We start from the raw sequence: 19,131 nt of genomic DNA on the forward strand, positions 1-19,131 counted from the left end.
GTGTGTGTGTGTGTGTGTGTGTGTGTGTGTGTGTGTGTGTGTGTGTGTGTGTGTGTGTGTGTGATGAATTCCTGTTCTGTTCAAGTGTCTATTTGTACGTCTCTAAATGTTTTGATGAATTGAACATGGTGGACCCTGTTGGAAACAAGTGTAATGCTTAATTGGGTCGTCCACTCACAGTTAACAGCCTTTGTATTGAGTTTGTGCTCGAAGTGTACTGTAATTCTGCAAACTGTTAATAAATATTTCAATCAATCAATCAATGTGTGTTCGTTCAGAATCAGCCAAATAATAAATAATATCCAGTCCATGTTCATCATGGACTGGATATTATTATTTGGCATTAATAAAGTTGGCTGATGACCATGGCACAAAACAAGCAAACAATAGATACAATTTCTTCTATCTATCACATATTCTGTCCTCTCAAATAACACCGTTGGTGAGGAGGAAATACACAAAACAAAAACACTGATTGAGCAATCAACAGAGAGCAGCAACTGTTGTTATTATTATTACTCACCTTTCCTATCTGTGCTGACTCTCATTGTGGAACAATTACATCAGACAGACAGTATGTTGAAACATGGGATGATGGACTGCGTGGCAAACTTGTTATGTAGCAAACAAATTACTCAGTGTCCATATAAGCTGATTGGCCAGTTTTAACTTGATTGTTTCGCGGTGTCACAAATCGAGCGCACCCGACCGGTGTGACTGACATTAATTTGGCTCACAGACAGTCAGTCGGCTGTATTTTCTGCTACGGAAGACATTTTGAGTCGGTGCGGTCGGTTGGTGTGTGTCTGAACTGAACAGTGAACAGAAGCCGCTTGCTTGGTTGGTGGGCAGCAGCGTGAAGCCACGCCATCGTGTCGGGAGAGAGTCCAATCTGCTTTGAATCAACGTTTACAGTTAGACATATAAACACAAAAGGATATAGGATTTTTATTTTTAGACACTCTTCTGTAATTCGGTTGTTTCATCGGCGTATGTGTAGCCTAGATAGCTAGCGCGTACAAAAAAGCCAGCCACAAAAGCTAGCTAATTCCTAGATGCTAGCGAGTTAGCATCGCCCCAGCTGGCCTACCCTCGTCCTCCTCGACAGCCCTCCTCGGCCCCCTTCACCCAGGCACAATGGCTTTAAAGCGAATTAACAAGGTAACTGGCTCCACTTTGTTTCACCTTATACTGTAAATCGAACCTTTTATTTGTGTATTTTGTTCTCCCAGTTCAGCCAAAACACCCTCAAACGAATTTGAGGTGGCTAAGTACGCTAGCCTGTTAGCTTGCTGTCTTTTCCAACCACACTGAAGCTTGAATGACACAGCTTTCAAGTCCTCGAGCGCCGCAAACAAATAAATGCACCTCTCAAATGTGTGGGGTGTTACCGTAAATTGGGAAGAAAGGCAACTATATCTCCACATTCAACGTTACGAAGTGTTTGGACAATATGGAGCTTTTAGGCCTAAGCAATATATGTGAAAACTGTTGTGGAGCCTGGCCCAAACAATGGTTTAATTTACTGATGTAACGAGGCCTTTTTATTCATCCCTAATAGCCGGACACTTATTTCAACGGAATACCACACCATTGAATAACAATGGGATAAAATTGGTATAGTGTTTCTTTAAATGTACCTTGCTATTAATGTTTAATGCATAGTAGGCCTTTCACTATGACGTTAATATTTACGGTTCAGCATGCTAGTGTTGGCTACACAAGTGTTTGAATGTGTGGGGCAACTGTTTTCTCGCCTCCCATGTCAAACATGTAACATGAGATGGTGAGTGCGAGGCTAGGCTATATGTCGCATACATAACGGCACATGTCAAAGTTTCGCTTAGGGGTTCCTCCTTGTGGCCTGAAATACAAACCCTGCTGTCATACAAGAAGTGTTTCTTCTTCTTTCAACGTGGCTGTATCCTGCTTTGGCCTCTCCCTATACTCGACCCTGCGTTGCCCAGAAGACTCATGGCGTAAAAATAGCCCTGCTGTGGTGCTGCTTACCTAACTATAATGGTGTGGAATTGCTGTGTGTGCCCAAGTCTAATTCTACAACGGCTATCAGCACCTTCTAAAACTTGCCTGGCACATGATGGCATTGCAGGGGCCAATCTACCATGCTGAGACGGAGCTGCCTGTGGAATTGATAACATCTGATCTGTGTATGACACAGGGCATTTGTACAGTAGCCTTTAGTCAGAAGCAGTCACTTACAAGAAGGAGAATGTAGACCTGCATGTTGTCATATCGGACATTTCAGGCATAGTATGCCTGCAACGCCATACTGCAGTTTGAGTCTAACTCGTTCTGCTTGTTTTCCTTTATGTAAAACAGCCAGTGTTTAGCTAGTGTCTTGAACCCCAGTCATAAGAGGATTCAATATGTCATGTTTAATTGCAAAGAAATGGCAGGTAGATAAGCTTCATTCGATGTGGACTTTGGAGAGAAGCCACTACCAGCCAATTACTAGTGACACTACGCTCTAGTTGGCAAGTTTTTCTGCTGCAGCAATTACCTTTACCTCTTTTCAGAGATCATGTGCTAAAATTTTGGACTGGTAATAAAGCAGTCCAAATAAAAAGGAAAGTGAACTTTGGATCCATCCAGGTGCATACTATATGTAACCAGATGGCAAACAGTTGGTGGCTTTTGCCTAGTGAAACTAATTTGAATTTTACATTGAGCCTGCCTGCCACACCCACTGAGACATTCAGATCCACTTGGCTGTTGAATTAGGCTCACCTGACTACCTGTCTGTCACCAACGTCAAATAGTCCACAGATGGAAGACTACTGATGGTGATCAATACAGGGATTGCAACAGTAGCTCAATTTTAAGAGATCAGACATTCCAATAGGGGACTCGCTTGACAATTGATCATACTATATGGTGACCAATTTGCTCTTTTGTCATACTCTGGTGTGGGAAACACCCAAGTATCATGTAAGGGCAAAATAGTTGTTTTGACTATGGTCAGTTCATGGTTCTGAATGTTAATTTTCTTTTTAGTGGCATAGTCCAATACGGCAATGAGCAACAACTTGCTCATTCATGCCTGTGTGGCTCAGTAAGTGAAGTAAGCCATGAATGTTTTTGCATGCCATGTGTCATAAGATTACTGAACGTACCTAGTCATTTTTCTCTAAATCTGATGATGCTACAGTTGGAATCTAATTACTTGGCTTTCACTACTGACCTCATCAGGTTTTTATAAACAAACGCCTATTCCCTGTGCTGACAGAAGCCAGTCTTTTTTTTTTTCTTTTCTTTTTTTCACACCTGGCAATGAGTCTTGAGACATTTTGAACAGGAAATGGATACATAAACCAGGGGAGCAATGCAAAAAGGTTCCCACCCATCAGTAGGTGGGACACATGGTTACCTTTGGCTGCAATATGTGCAGACTCAGTGAGCCTTTGGCTTGTTTCTCTATATGTCTGTCCATTGTCCATTCATTCCTCTTCTGACAGAAGTACACATTATCACATCTGAGAAATCCTGAACGTTGATGTCTTTTTTTTCTTTTCCTTTCGGCTTTTCCCTTCAGGGGTCGCCACAGCGAATCATCTGCCTCCATCTCACCCTGTCCTCTGCCTCCTCTTCTCTCGAACCAACTAACTTCATGTCCTCTTTCACTACATCCATAAATCTTCTCTTTGATAATGTGATGTGTAATTTTCCAATAATTTCTGATCTTTCTATGAGATTTCTGATCTTTCTATGAGAAACACAGAAAGATGAAGGCTTTAGCCGTCATGTTTCAAGAATACTTTAAGGTTAAATGGGATCTTGTTTATTGATGGTGTTGATTTATCGACTGGCAGCGAAACGTTTAAAGTTGGCATGCCACGAAGTGACCATTTCCTCCTAGATAATGATCATTGAGTAATGCGTGTTAAAAAGCTGCATTGCTGTGGATGCATTAAACAGGTTGTTAAAAATGTAGTCTTTGGCCTTGTCACCTCTTGATCCCCTTCCCTCTGACAGTTTCACCATGCACTTTTGTCCCTACCTGTGTCCCTTGTTTCCTTTGCAAAAGGGGAGGCCTTGCTTTGTTGGGGGGGGTTCAGCATCACACAGCTGATGGCTGCTCAGTAGGGACAGTAGTTAATCGTCATCACATCGGTATAGGCCGATATTGCATTATCGGTATCTATATCGAAATAATATATACTTTTTTAGCATATGTTATGTTGAAAAATTAAAGCCTGAAAAAGCCTTTTGTGATGATGAATGGCTGTAAATTCTATCTGTTTTCTGGGGAAACTTTCAAAAGAGTCACAAGTTGGAACAGTTTTAAATAAAAATACTACATTCAAGCTGTTTGTTTGGATATGGGCCAACATTTTAATAACTGATTGTGTAGCCATAGTTTTGGAATAAAGAGGCATTGTGGTTAATAAGCATTTTTTCAGAATGGACAAAATCGGCCATAACGGCAGTTATTATATCGGCAAAATCACATCGGTACATCCCTACTGCTCAGATGGTCATGATGAGCACGGGTGACGCTGTTTGGGGGTTACCTTTCTTACTCGGGTATACTTGACACACAGACCAGGTTCGGGAGGTGAACTAGCCTAGCTTTTTACCCTTTTCAACAAATTACACATTCTCTGCTTTCACCTTTACTGGTTGAGGAGCATTCACATTGGGCACGACATGATTATGTATGATACAGTATTAAGTCACTGTGTTGGGAGGTACATGGTAGAGTTGGGGAAATTGTCACGCTACTCTAAATTGTAGGCTATTGCTACTGAGGGGAGATATGACTGGGGGAGGCTGAGATCAACAAAACAAGTCATAGAAACTCAACCACTATTGTGTGTTTTGGACATATTTCTTGACTACTCGGTATAAAACAAGTAGCTGTAATGCAGATTCATCGTAGAATTGAATAGTTGACACAGGTGAATCATAATTGAGTTGTAAGGCCAGTGAAGTTCAGTCACCTTAATGGGGAAAGCAAAAATACACAGACCCACCTGACTCCACATTCTCAAATGTTTGGGTGGTGGTGTGTAAGGAAGTAATGTGTAAAAAAAAATGGCACTGTTTCTAAATTATTTCAAGTTGAACAGGTTCTTGTAGTGTTGTGTCACTAATGGTAATGGAGTTCTATTGAGATGACGCTAGATTAAACACGTTTTAAACAAAACATTGACTACTTTTCTGTTCTGACTTTTTCTGTCTCAGGAACTGAATGACTTGTCCAGGGATCCTCCTGCCCAGTGTTCTGCAGGACCAGTGGGCGATGACTGTAAGAATACTAGATTTATCAGCAGGTTTTCCCACAACCCTAGGCCTCTATAAGAATTCCCATCAGTATTATAGCCTATGTAAAAGTGAAGTATCATCAATCCTGACATTTATTTTCGTCCTTTCTTTTTTTGCAGTGTTTCACTGGCAAGCTACTATTATGGGGCCTGTAAGTATCAAATGCTGATCTGGAACAAATGTCTTCACATTGTCTTTATGCATTCTATTTTGAAGGCACAAAACAAGTCTGAGGGTAATCTTGATCCAAATGCATAAATACATGCAACTAAGACAGTTTTTCTGAACTGGTGAGCTGCAGATATTTGAGGCAGGGAAATATTTAATATCTTAGGTTTGACTCCCAGTGTAAAACAAAACGATCTGTACCAGTGCTTTAAAATGCTTTTATGACTCAAGTAACGTCTATATCTTTGTCCTTTGCAGAATGACAGTCCCTATCAGGGTGGTGTATTTTTCCTGACTATTCATTTCCCTACAGATTACCCCTTCAAACCACCTAAGGTTAGTAGGCCTCTACTTGAAAACGAGCCAATATCTGTCTCTCTCTCTCACACACTCTCTCTCACACACACTCTCTCTCTCACACACACACACACACACACCTATTTTCTGCTACATCATTAAAAAAAAAAGTGCACCCATTAACAGGTGTATCATCCATTTTAGTGTTACTTTGTGTAAGAGCTACTGTAGTGTTTTGAGATGTTACACTAAATAGAATCTGATCATAATCAATGATGATTCCTTATCTCTTCTAACTCTTCTCCTGTCAGGTGGCCTTCACCACAAGAATTTATCACCCAAATATTAACAGTAACGGCAGCATCTGCCTGGATATATTGAGATCGCAGTGGTCTCCTGCATTAACTATCTCTAAAGGTAAGGGAACCTTAAAATATATTTATATAATAAGACAAACCTTTGTTACTTTGTTCTTTATTTGTGCTGTGGGCCATCGATCAAAACAAAGCGAACATGCACATTTTGTGTTCCGACGCGTACGGTATATTTTAAAATCGCTTTGATGTCTGGAAAATCAACTTTTATCTAACTTATAACACAATAGAAATGACAGTGGAAATAAGGCAAGCTCACACCAAAGCTGTATAGACGGTCGTCTGTTTTGTTATACATGACAACCTGGTTTTGATGTAGAGCCATGTCTTCTATAGAAACATATTGTGCCTGAAAATAGCATATCTATAAACCCACTAGATTATTTTTGGTTATTGTTTTAAGATTAGAGATCTTCCATTAAACCCTAATGGTCTTGGATAACAATTTTCAATTTCTTCACCTTGTTCGCTGTATGTAGAACAGCAGGAACAATATACCAAAACATAAATGAATAGTTTAGGAAACAGTGCCGGTGGGGGTTGGGGCTCGTTTCATGCTGTTTTCATAAATCGCAGATTAGGACTTCACCTGACAGTGTTCAGTCATGAGATTATATTTTGCTTCATTCCATGCTGACGTCATGTGTCCAAAATGGAGAAGACGGGTTGAAAGTGGTTTACTGTAATTCTGTTTCTCTCTATTTGCAGTACTGTTGTCCATTTGTTCCCTGTTATGTGATCCTAACCCGGACGACCCCTTAGTGCCAGAGATCGCACGCATCTACAAAACAGACCCCCCTAAGTAAGTTCCCATCACATGTAGAATGTACTCGACCAAAAAAATAAGTGTTGGGAGTTGTGTAATGTGGTGTTAAAATTCCAACAAGCAATGGGGAACACAGCAATGCAAGGACGAGCATGGTACAATTATGGTAAAAATGTGAATAAGGCTCGTCCAAATGGGCCATCCAGAGCCTTGTAACCAAGCAGATGTTCTGCTCCTCATTCATCTCAGGTATAATAAACTAGCCAGGGAATGGACAGAGAAGTATGCCATGCTTTAAGGGTAAGGTCAGTCCGCATGGAGGAGGGAGAGGCTGTGTGTTGAAGATTGTCGGTCATCCAAATCTCGGCACTGATGCAGCGTTTGGCTCTACTAATTAACGGCATTGATGAGCTGTTAAGATTTGCTCACATGCTTGCTTGGCTGGAGAGATGAGCTTCCAACTCACAAGTAGCTTGTACACATAAGAGGTCATGAAAAGTGAGGTTCCTGCATTGATTTCACAGTATATATTTTGTAAGAATATTCCTAGGGATCCAAACTTATGTTTTGACCATGGCTGTTGCATCGACTTACGTGTGAGCATCTTGGTCATGATTTTGACTTCCAACAATTAAAAGGTTAAAAAGGCATGGCGTATTCCATTCTAGGTTTGAATTATTGGGCCAATAATGTGACTTTCCGTATCAACAGGTACAGCAAGACGGCTCGGGAATGGACTCAGAAGTACGCAATGTGATCCTTGCTTCCAGTCCGAATTGATGTCATCATATAGCTGGAATAAACTGTCAATTACTGTTTTTACTTTTCTTTGCCCATTTGGCCACAACACGTCATCAGCCAATAACAGTAATTTTGTATGATTTTTCTGCCCTCTCCCCCCACTCCCCACCCACCCCCCCCAAAAAAAAACTTAAATTGACCCAAATGCTTTTTAGATATGTCTTCATCATGCCCCGTTTCTGCTTTTCCAAAAGATGCCAAGGGCTGACCAGTCTTCATGGAGCATGTATGTGTATAGAACTGTACCACAGCCACATTGTAAAGAGCCGCCTCTTGCTGCGCTCCAAACGGGAAGGTGCCAACTCAAATGAAAAAAAGATAACACCCAACAGTTTCTCGTCATACTGTCTCAGTATGGCCTGGAGATCAAGATGGTGCAATCACATCTGTGAGCTTTTACCAGTAAACCTATAGGGAACTCGAGGTCTGTGAATATTATACACACTATTAAAACTGACTGTTTGAATAGATAATTGCAAAAAAAAAAGGAAAAAAAAGAGAATCTGCAGGTTAATGAGGAAAAAAAAATTGCATGTCGATAATAGACGTAATCGGTTCATGTGCTGCTGAGTATGAGAGATTGGAGTGCAAATATGTCCACTTTTAAAGTTTTTTTTTTTCTTCCCTTTTTGTTACCGTTATTTTTCTGGGGGTTTGTTTTTAGATTGGAGAGCCATTAGTTTATCCATCATCCACCACACTGTTCTCTTTTTGCACTGAATTCATTATTCAAAGCTCTCAATGGCTGATCGATCAACTAATAGCTCTGCTATGTAATGGATACTTTTTTTTTCTCAATAAAGTTGAACAAATTGCAATCTTGATGTACTGTTTGCTTTAGAAAATGTAACTTATTGAATTTCTTTAAATGGGAATTTCTCATTTATGGTTATAAAATTGCTAGCAAACAAGACTGATCTAATTGATCTTTATTTTTTGCACTTGCTCGGTTCAACTTAAGCATCGGTCACAACTTGTGTTTAATTGCCTAAAAGCTTGTATGATGCCTTTATCCAGTTCAAAGCACTATACCACAGCGTAATAAAGCCACAGTACACAAAAATAGAAAAACAATTACATTTTATTAAAAATATTACAATAAACCAATTATTGAACTCTTTACTGTACAAAGCCACAGGGTACAGGTATAAATAGTCTGTCCTAAGATGCATACAAAGTGATGCAGTGCCTATCAAACCTTTGGTTCAAGAATTGAGAACAAAATGCTCTAAACAGCAGTTTGTTGTTCATACATACACCACCGCACACTGGTTTGATTTGTGAGCTGTGTTTATCCCATACATCCTTATGTCTTGACATTATCAATCGGGAAGATTTGAATTGCATAATCATTAGACTCACTGAGCAAACGAATTGCAACAGAACATTAAGCACCAAACAAGGCTAGGGTTTAACCACTTGAGCCTGATTTATACATAGGCATGTCATGGTGTGAAGTGGTGAAAAAAGCCAACGTAAGTAAATCAGCCATTTTCACCAAGCAACAGCAAATTAAAGGACTAGGCTATTTTTGAGAATATTCGCCTTTAATGACAAGCCCAAAATAGGTTCTCATTGGGTTCCACAGGACATGGCTATCCTATACCATCTCAAAGTACAAAAAAAATATAGCTCAGTAATGTGCCATAATATAGTACGGCACACAATGTTAGATATGTAAATCCAATGATTTTATTAAGTTAATCCGTCATCCTCTAGAAACCCAGGTGTTTTATTTGTAGGTTTGGTTCCGATCCATGAACCCAGAGCCGTAGAAGGAGAGTTGCGACACGCTTTGATCTCGCCACTTGTTCTATCTCATTGCGATATCCCACTGAGATAGAATGTGCACTTCCGCATTCCATTATTACAATGGGAGACAACGCTAGTGTCGTCACTCATACTGGATCACACTGCATGAACCCAGACTAGTTAGGTTTTAGTTTTCATATAGTCTCCCACCTAATCCAGGAATAGTTTACACCTGGGACCAACTGGTTAGTGCCACCAACTACCTGGTATAATAACTGGCAGTCTGGGTCTCCACAACTGGACTTGAGAACTTTTGGTATAAAGCCACATTTTTACTATGGCATATGGAGGTGTCACTTGCTGCCAAAAACAAAATGATGCATCACATACGACAGTATAAATTAGGCTAAGCGTGCCTACGGGTGATGTATTCACCATATAAGCACAGCGGCCGCCTTGCCATGAAATGCCACCCTGCTTTGGCAATGCAAAATGCCAACATAGCCGCCATGATTGTGACTATGGTCTATTGGTGTCTTTGTCTGAATTGGAAGCAAATTTAATTTGATAATAAAATGTTTTTCCTTACTACAAAATGACAAAAAATAAAAGATTCTCTACCAATGTAGCCCACATCCTGTGTTTTGTTTTCACATAAAAGTTATCAACACTTTTCTGCATCACATAAATTCACCATCAAACACAGCTTGTTTAAATTACAAATGTATATAAAAAGGTTTGTGGGGACTGGAAACTGTCCAGAAACGGTTTCTCTTATGAAATCCATGACTTTACACCAGGTGGTACTGAAGATGTCAACGTTTTGAAGTTGTCTTGCAGGACACTAGGACAGGTATAACCTTAAAATGATGTTATTTAATATACAACTGCTTTGCTTTGGTAAAGAGCAGTAGTAGTGCCAGTGCATGGTGTAAAGAAAATAACAATAACTTGGCACAGTTAGATTCATAAGCAGTACATAGCTCCTAACAGTGTAATGTGAGCAAGGTCATTCAAGAATAATGATTAACTCACTTACATTACTCCAAGAATGTCCATGGCTTTTTAAGGAAAATCCTACTCGTTATACATTTAACGATTCTCTCAAATTCACTTCTTTGTCTACAGTGCATGAAAAAGAAATAACAATAATGACTGAATTACTTACTGAATGTGCCATTCTAAAAACAGGGACACTCAGCAGCCGTAAGGGGCTGATTGCCACTTCCATGTGCCGCATATGAAATAAACATAACCACAGTCCGTGACTCAGGTGTGTGCAGTTGAACATTTAAAACAGTCACAGTAAAACCGAGCCTCCCTCCAGTGTAAAGTCAAGGAACACATAAGGGGTATGTCTGGTTAAAAAACAACAACATTCAGTTCTGAAAATCATCTCCTATAAACAATAAAAATAGTCACTGTTATGTCAGAGGAGTGCTTGTCTTCGGAGGGGAGATATACATTGAGCCCAGGGGTTGGTATGGACACAGTACATGACGTCTGCGTGTTGAGATGGACACTGAAATCTTGATTCCGGAGAAGGGTGGAGCGGGGGTACCTTGGAAGGAGGTCATGCTGTAGAGAGCTCCACCCCACTGTCGCAAACACCACTGTCGTTTCGTCCATCCAACTTCAGCTCCTGCACAGCAGTGACTACAGAGATGGGTGGAAAAGTATGAATCATTTGGTGATTCCAGTTTGCGTTCATGCATTTAGACAAATTAAGAACTATTCACTATAGTTTACATATTCACTATGTTTACATTCTCTATTGTAAATGCAAACATATACTGGTGGTCCTTGAGGGGGTTACAGGTGGTCCCCAGCTAAATGATGGAAAGTTGGTAACCAAATGGACCCTTATGCTGTAGATCTTTAACTCTTGAGAGTGTAAAATGAAACCAAATGGACCCGTAAGGGTCACATCCGCATTACTTAATTTACAAGAAGTCTACACAATTAGAGAATTATTTTGATCAATGTTTGCCTGTTATCTCTCCTAAGGTACCAACATCAATATAGCATGGAATTTGACAAAATCTCATCCAACGACAACAGAATATTCTTTAGTTTTCGGTCTGTGAGGCTAAATCTCATCAAATGGAGGTCCGTGGCCCAAATGCCGAATACATAATGGGCCTTGAAAAAGGTTGAAAACCACTGCATTAAAGCCAGTCTGTTGTTCATACCTTGCATTTCTGTGGTGCTTGTTGTTGGAGGCAGAGACGTCTCTGCTGTCTCCATGTGATGGAGCGCCTCCTCCAGGACAGCCAGGGCTGTGCAGTTTCCTAGCGACTTCAGGCCTGCCGCCAGGTCTCTGACGGTGCCACCTGAGACCTAGAGGACGGGCGCACACGCACGCACACACGCAGTCAGCCTCCGGACACAGAATTAATGTTTTCTGTGTGCTGGAAGTCAAGGGGGAGCTGTAAGGTGCTGCAGGGGTCATATACCACCAAGTGCAGCATGACTAGAAGAATATTTAGTTAACATTATGGGTCCATCCAGTGCAAAACCAATGTTTATCTTTATGTGCCATCTCCGTCTGTACACATACTGTATGTATTAAAAAAAGGAATCATTGCACACTCTTCCTCAGTTCTGCTGTGAGAACAGGGTGTGAGGGGTGATTGCCTCTAAACAAGGCAAGGGAACACTTCATGGAAAATATATGCCATGTTATAATGAGCATTAGTGGGGACTAATTATTATGAAGGTAAATGAATGTGTGTGTGTGTGTGTGTGTGTGTGTGTGTGTGTGTGTGTGTGTGTGAGCTACAAGCTCATAGCGCGGCACTCAAAATCGTGAAAATGTGGTGCAAATATATATTCTTTCAGAGCGAACGCTTTTAACTCAAATCTTTGCTTCTGGGGGGTCTGTGGAACTACATATTTTCAGATGGGGGTCGGCAGCCAAATACAGATAATTCTGGGGGTCCTTGACATGAAATAGTTTGAGCACCACTGATATAGAAACATGAGTTTTTCAGAAAACTGTCAGGATTTGGATGTGTACCTCATAACTGTCCAGCAGAGTGGTTGCGGGTGAAGGGCTGAGTCTGAAGGCACTGTTGAGGATTCCCAGGCCCAGTGTGTGTGCCAGGCTCTCCCATCCCCCCTCTGTACCCTCCAGGGAATGGCATAGCACTCGCTTTGTATCCTGCCCCAAGGTGGCCAAGTCCCCTAATAAATTGCAAAAACATGGAATTAATTTATGTTTTCCACAGGGCTTTAACAATAATGAAAGAGTAAAAGTTATAAAAAAAAGGAAAATCTTGTCAGAATATCTAGAATATTCTAGTTACACTAGACAAAGTAGACAAAGTTGCATTCTCTAAGAAGATACATTTAAGGTTTTCCTACTTAATACAGTGTATAATTAATAATAATAGCTACGTGTTTGATAATTAAGCAATATGACACAAGAGGGTGTGCTTTATCGTGATTATTGGCATGCCAGTGATGCGGTCAGGAACGAGGCTTTAGCCAAGTTCCGCAAGCATCATTGAAGTGTAATATATCGACTGTAATATTATGATTATACAACAGCACAAGGGGATTCCACCGCGCCTCAATGACGTCAGACTCATTTTATTGCTATTCAACAACCCCCTTGTTGAATAAAAAAGGCTCAAACTGTCTGAGATGCTTCAGTGCCTTCCTTCTACCTGCTAGCCTAGCCACTCAGCCAGCTCTGCTTTGCGAGCCGTCTCATCAGCACAGCTGATTTCTATGTTTTCATTAGGTGCCATCATGCTCGTTTAAGCACGAGTAGATGGCTATTTCAACCAATCAGATTGCTTCCTCGAAACTAGTATAATACTAGTCTAAAAGACCATTGTCTGCATTTTACTAGCACCTTTCCAAAACGAGGTTTCTAAGATGCTTTACATGGTAAAAACAAGGATTGAACCATGGAAGTGTTAATACTAGAACATTAAGAAACAAATAGCACAACGCTAAAAAAAAAGATTATACACACTAACCTTGAGGTGGGACATAGACTTTGCCGGGCTGTTCTGGTTCATACTCTTTACCATTGAGAAGCTCCAACACCTAAAGAGAGACAACACAACACTATAAGGGACAAGGGTCCACAGAAAGTGTTATTTGAGCTGCCAACACTTGTCTTTCATGCATGGCCGAGTGCCCCGGCCAAGTGCTTTAAGCTGAAAATAGTTGACCTTTTTGGAGAGGAGCGCTGCTCATGCGATCCTCCTGTCTGTGTCTGATAACCCGGTCATTTACGACCGGATGTCGAATCGTCACCACAACCATGAGGACGTCTGTTACCGTTGTTCCAGCGAGGCTACTAATGACACGATGTGGCCGTCAATAGACGCTGCGTGCGAGCGCTCATGACATGACAGTGTTCATGATATCCAAAGTGCTCCTCCTCTCATACAACGCCTATCACACTTTTGATGTGCATTTCAGTTCATTGTTGCTGGTTAGTTATAGCCTATAGAATATAGAATAATATAATCCATATTAAAAGGGATATTTCACTTTCAAAAATACATTTTATCATCTACTCAGGCTTATGTGAACACTCCAGACAGTTTTTAAGTTGCTTGATTCAGTATTTAGACATAACTATATAGAAAAGAAAATGGGCCCATGACAATGTATCCACTGTTTGAGAAACAGTGGTCTAAAACAAACATGCTATCTAAAAAACATTCTTAATGTGTGGTCAAGAGAACACAAATCTATAAACAAAAAAACGGATAACAAGTGACAAGGCTACAGACAGTACATTATATCTGCACAGTAACCTAGTATCAAGTAAACAAAGGTGACAAGAAGGGATCAAAGGATAGAACAGTGCTATGGGGTGCGGTGGAGTCTGAAGTCTACCGAGGCCCGGCCACGGAGAGGAAGCATTGAAGCCAAACGGGCATGCTCGTCGGTACTGCAGCTCGAGACAAACTGGGCCTATCTACGTCATTATGGGTGCGTACGTGACGCACACACACGCACAAACGACTTGCGGTGCTCGTTCATGAATGCAATTCTATGACGTAGATAGGCCCAACATGGGAGGAGCACCATGCCACCACTTTTCCAACCAGGAAGAGGGGTGAAAAAGGGAGTAATGCACTGGGTGAGCAACTCAATGCAAGTGGATGGGAGGGGCATTTCGGTGCCGCCTCTATTATTTATAACTCTACGAGTACCACACAAACCACACATGCCCACCTGAGGTGTGACGGCCATGTTAAGAGGAGTGGTCCCCGGGATGTAGCCTTCATCCTCCTCTTCATCACTCTGACAGCAGTCCTCCTCCTTGAAGTATAGGGGCTCAAAGTTCTCCTTATGAGGATCTGCACCTGCACGCACGCACGCACACACAAACACACACAAAGGAGAGATTTCTTTAAACTGCACTAAGACGCGAAGGTTCTGGTTTGGGGCGATATGCAATACTTGATACTGTGAAAAATACTGCATATAATAGTATCAAATACTGTGAAGGCCCTAAGAGGTTGTAAATTGAAAAGGATCAAGCGGCTCTTTTTCTTACCTGCTGCTACGAGGAGAGCTGTAAGTTTAACCGAGCCCCGCCCTGCAGCTATATGAAGAGGGGTGGAGCCGTTGAATGTACAGCAGTCCACATTGGCATTACCCTGTGGAGAGAGAAAGCAAAGCCACGCCATGAAGTAGTTATATGGCCGAACCTTGTACTCCTTTTCACTGGCTGCATGTTTGATTGATTGATTTTATTTGATCTTTAGTTTGAAAATGGTACAACAATATAGTAAATAAAAGCTAAAAGGATAACACAAAACACCCTGGGAGGTGTATTTGCATTGTGGTCCATCTATCTATAAATTCACCAAGTCTCTGTACATATGTCTGTAATCCACGTTAACTCGAGAACCGTTCGCCCCACCGACTTCAAATTCGACACATGCGTTCCACCCGACCGCACCACAGGGGGTGCAGTGCCCGGTGTCGAGTCGGTTGGACCCCACGGTTGTCCAGAACCGCCCCAAAAAGGCCTCTGCCCGGGCTCTGGACAGGGCCTCTGCCCAGTGTCCATACAGTATATGGAGCTGGCCTGGCCATCTGCATAGACTCCATATTTGGGCATGCCTGACAAAGAACTCCATATATGGGCATAAAAGGGACACAGACATAATATCTGGGTGGGGGCGGGGCATTCATTTCCAACTTGGGGGCATTGTTCCAAGTAGGCCAGTGCCCAACGGGCACCGCTGTAGAGGCTCCAACGGGCACCGCTGTAGAGGCTCCAACGAGCACCGCTGCAGAGGCTCCAACGGGCACCGCTGTAGAGGCTCCAACGGGCACCGCTGTAGAGGCTCCAACGAGCACCGCTGTAGAGGCTCCAACGGGCACCGCTGTAGAGGCTCCAACAGGCACCGCTGTAGAGGCTCCAACGGGCACCGCTGTAGAGGCTCCAACGAGCACCGCTGTAGAGGCTCCAACGGGCACCGCTGTAGAGGCTCCAACAGGCACCGCTGTAGAGGCTCCAACGGGCACCGCTGTAGAGGCTCCAACAGGCACCGCTGTAGAGGCTCCAACGGGCACCGCTGTAGAGGCTCCAACAGGCACCGCTGTAGAGGCTCCAACGGGCACCGCTGTAGAGGCTCCAACGGGCACCGCTGTAGAGGCTCCAACGAGCACCGCTGTAGAGGCTCCAACGAGCACCGCTGTAGAGGCTCCAACGAGCACCGCTGTAGAGGCTCCAACGGGCACCGCTGTAGAGGCTCCAACGAGCACCGCTGTAGAGGCTCCAGCGGGCACCGCTGTAGAGGCTCCAACGGGCACCGCTGTAGAGGCTCCAACGGGCACCGCTGTAGAGGCTCCAACGGGTACCGCTGTAGAAGCTCCAACGGGCACCGCTGTAGAGGCTCCAACGGGCACCGCTGTAGAGGCTCCAACGAGCACCGCTGTAGAGGCTCCAACGGGCACCGCTGTAGAGGCTCCAACGGGCACCGCTGTAGAGGCACCAACGGGCACCGCTGTAGAGGCACCAACGGGCACCGCTGTAGAGGCTCCAACGGGTACCGCTGTAGAAGCTCCAACGGGCACCGCTGTAGAGGCTCCAACGGGCACCGCTGTAGAGGCTCCAACGGGCACCGCTGTAGAGGCTCCAACGGGCACCGCTGTAGAGGCTCCAACGGGCACCGCTGTAGAGGCACCAACGGGCACCGCTGTAGAGGCACCAACGGGCACCGCTGTAGAGGCTCCAACGAGCACCGCTGTAGAGGCTCCAACGAGCACCGCTGTAGAGGCTCCAACGGGCACCGCTGTAGAGGCTCCAACGGGTACCGCTGTAGAAGCTCCAACGGGCACCGCTGTAGAGGCTCCAACGGGCACCGCTGTAGAGGCTCCAACGGGCACCGCTGTAGAGGCACCAACGGGCACCGCTGTAGAGGCTCCAACGAGCACCGCTGTAGAGGCTCCAACGAGCACCGCTGTAGAGGCACCAACGGGCACCGCTGTAGAGGCTCCAACGGGCACCGCTGTAGAGGCTCCAACGAGCACCGCTGTAGAGGCACCAACGGGCACCGCTGTAGAGGCTCCAACGAGCACCGCTGTAGAGGCACCAACGGGCACCGCTGTAGAGGCTCCAACGAGCACCGCTGTAGAGGCTCCAACGAGCACCGCTGTAGAGGCACCAACGGGCACCGCTGTAGAGGCACCAACGGGCACCGCTGTAGAGGCTCCAACGAGCACCGCTGTAGAGGCTCCAACGAGCACCGCTGTAGAGGCTCCAACGGGCACCGCTGTAGAGGCTCCAACGGGCACCGCTGTAGAGGCACCAACGGGCACCGCTGTAGAGGCTCCAACGGGCACCGCTGTAGAGGCTCCAACGGGCACCGCTGTAGAGGCTCCAACGGGCACCGCTGTAGAGGCTCCAACGGGCACCGCTGTAGAGGCTCCAACGGGCACCGCTATAGAGGCTCCAACGGGCACCGCTGTAGAGGCTCCAACGGGCACCGCTGTAGAAGCTCCAACGGGCACCGCTGTAGAGGCACCAACGGGCACCGCTGTAGAGGCTCCAACGGGCACCGCGGTAGAGGCTCCAACGGGCACCGCTGTAGAGGCTCCAACGGGCACCGCTGTAGAGGCACCAACGGGCACCGCTGTAGAGGCTCCAACGGGCACCGCTGTAGAGGCACCAACGGGCACCGCTGTAGAGGCTCCAACGGGCACCGCTGTAGAGGCTCCAACGGGCACCGCTGTAGAGGCTCCAACGGGCACCGCTGTAGAGGCACCAACGGGCACCGCTGTAGAGGCTCCAACGGGCACCGCTGTAGAGGCTCCAACGGGCACCGCTGTAGAGGCACCAACGGGCACCGCTGTAGAGGCTCCAACGGGCACCGCTGTAGAGGCACCAACGGGCACCGCTGTAGAGGCTCCAACGGGCTCCGCTGTAGAGGCTCCAACGGGCACCGCTGTAGAGGCTCCAACGGGCACCGCTGTAGAGGCTCCAACGGGCACCGCTGTAGAAGCTCCAACGAGCACCGCTGTAGAGGCTCCAACGGGCACCGCTGTAGAGGCTCCAACGGGCACCGCTGTAGAGGCTCCAACGGGCACCGCTGTAGAGGCTCCAACGGGCACCGCTGTAGAGGCTCCAACGGGCACCGCGGTAGAGGCTCCAACGGGCACCGCTGTAGAGGCTCCAACGGGCACCGCTGTAGAGGCTCCAACGGGCACCGCTGTAGAGGCTCCAACGGGCACCGCTGTAGAGGCTCCAACGGGCACCGCTGTAGAGGCACCAACGGGCACCGCTGTAGAGGCTCCAACGGGCACCGCTGTAGAGGCTCCAACGGGCACCGCGGTAGAGGCTCCAACGGGCACCGCTGTAGAGGCTCCAACGGGCACCGCTGTAGAGGCACCAACGGGCACCGCTGTAGAGGCTCCAACGGGCACCGCTGTAGAGGCTCCAACGGGCACCGCTGTAGAGGCTCCAACGGGCACCGCTGTAGAGGCTCCAACGGGCACCGCTGTAGAGGCTCCAACGGGCACCGCTGTAGAGGCTCCAACGGGCACCGCTGTAGAAGCTCCAACGGGCACCGCGGTAGAGGCTCCAACGGGCACCGCTGTAGAGGCTCCAACGGGCACCGCTGTAGAGGCACCAACGGGCACCGCTGTAGAGGCTCCAACGGGCACCGCTGTAGAGGCTCCAACGGGCACCGCTGTAGAGGCTCCAACGGGCACCGCTGTAGAGGCTCCAACGGGCACCGCTGTAGAGGCACCAACGGGCTCCGCTGTAGAGGCTCCAAGTTAGTTAGTTAGTTGTACCTAATTTATCATCATACGTTTTTTGATTGTAATAAAATTGTTATTGGCTATCGCAAATTGTTGTATGGCCTTGCAAGGCGAACCTTTCTGCACCGTAAACAGACAAGTCTCATTGAAATACATAGTAGAATGTCCGTTGTTCTCCACAAAGACACATTTCAGCGTGAACGTGTGATTTGACTGGGCTAAAATGAAACCGCCCAGTGTTAAAGTTAAGTGAGTGACATATTTCAATTCTGAACATTTAACGAAGGCCACTTTCATCAGTGGTTTTGAACCCTTTTCATATTAAGGCTCATTATTCATTCGGCATTTGAGCCACGGACCACCATTTGATGATATTTAGCCTCCATTTAGCCTCCTATTTTCTTATCGTTGGATAAGATTTTGTCCACAATTCCATGC

The 19,131-nt window shown here is 45.2% G+C and overlaps 2 protein-coding genes across 4 annotated transcripts in view; one reads left to right on the forward strand and one right to left on the reverse strand.

Annotated features, from left to right (window-relative positions):
- Positions 1–661: 661 nt before the first annotated feature.
- Positions 662–8,605, forward strand: LOC306929729 (ubiquitin-conjugating enzyme E2 D2-like). Of its 2 annotated transcripts, XM_079510373.1 has the most exons (8): positions 662–1,161; positions 5,206–5,269; positions 5,406–5,437; positions 5,713–5,790; positions 6,063–6,168; positions 6,834–6,927; positions 7,141–7,196; positions 7,603–8,605. In XM_079510373.1, exons 1-7 carry the CDS (start codon positions 1,138–1,140, stop codon positions 7,187–7,189), a joined length of 447 nt encoding a protein of 148 aa, XP_079366499.1. In that variant the 5' UTR covers positions 662–1,137; the 3' UTR covers positions 7,190–7,196; positions 7,603–8,605. The 2 variants fall into 2 exon arrangements, with proteins under 2 accessions (XP_079366499.1, XP_079366500.1); XM_079510374.1 differs by lacking the exon at positions 7,141–7,196 and having other exon boundaries at positions 665–1,161.
- A 150-nt stretch (positions 8,606–8,755) lies between these two features.
- The window catches only part of nfkb1 (nuclear factor of kappa light polypeptide gene enhancer in B-cells 1), a 50,165-nt gene continuing 39,789 nt past the window's right edge, over positions 8,756–19,131 (reverse strand). For both annotated transcript variants that reach the window (XM_079510353.1, XM_079510354.1), the window contains exons 19-24: positions 14,975–15,077; positions 14,650–14,780; positions 13,434–13,503; positions 12,464–12,630; positions 11,637–11,784; positions 8,756–11,100 (exon numbers count right to left, since the gene is read on the reverse strand). In XM_079510353.1, the coding sequence (XP_079366479.1) occupies positions 11,018–11,100; positions 11,637–11,784; positions 12,464–12,630; positions 13,434–13,503; positions 14,650–14,780; positions 14,975–15,077 (702 nt within the window). In that variant the 3' untranslated portion in view covers positions 8,756–11,017. The remainder of the gene's footprint in view (positions 11,101–11,636; positions 11,785–12,463; positions 12,631–13,433; positions 13,504–14,649; positions 14,781–14,974; positions 15,078–19,131) is intronic.

This window comes from Electrona antarctica (assembly GCF_951216825.1).
Source record: "Electrona antarctica genome assembly, chromosome: 1".
Taxonomy (NCBI): Eukaryota; Metazoa; Chordata; class Actinopteri; order Myctophiformes; family Myctophidae; genus Electrona; species Electrona antarctica.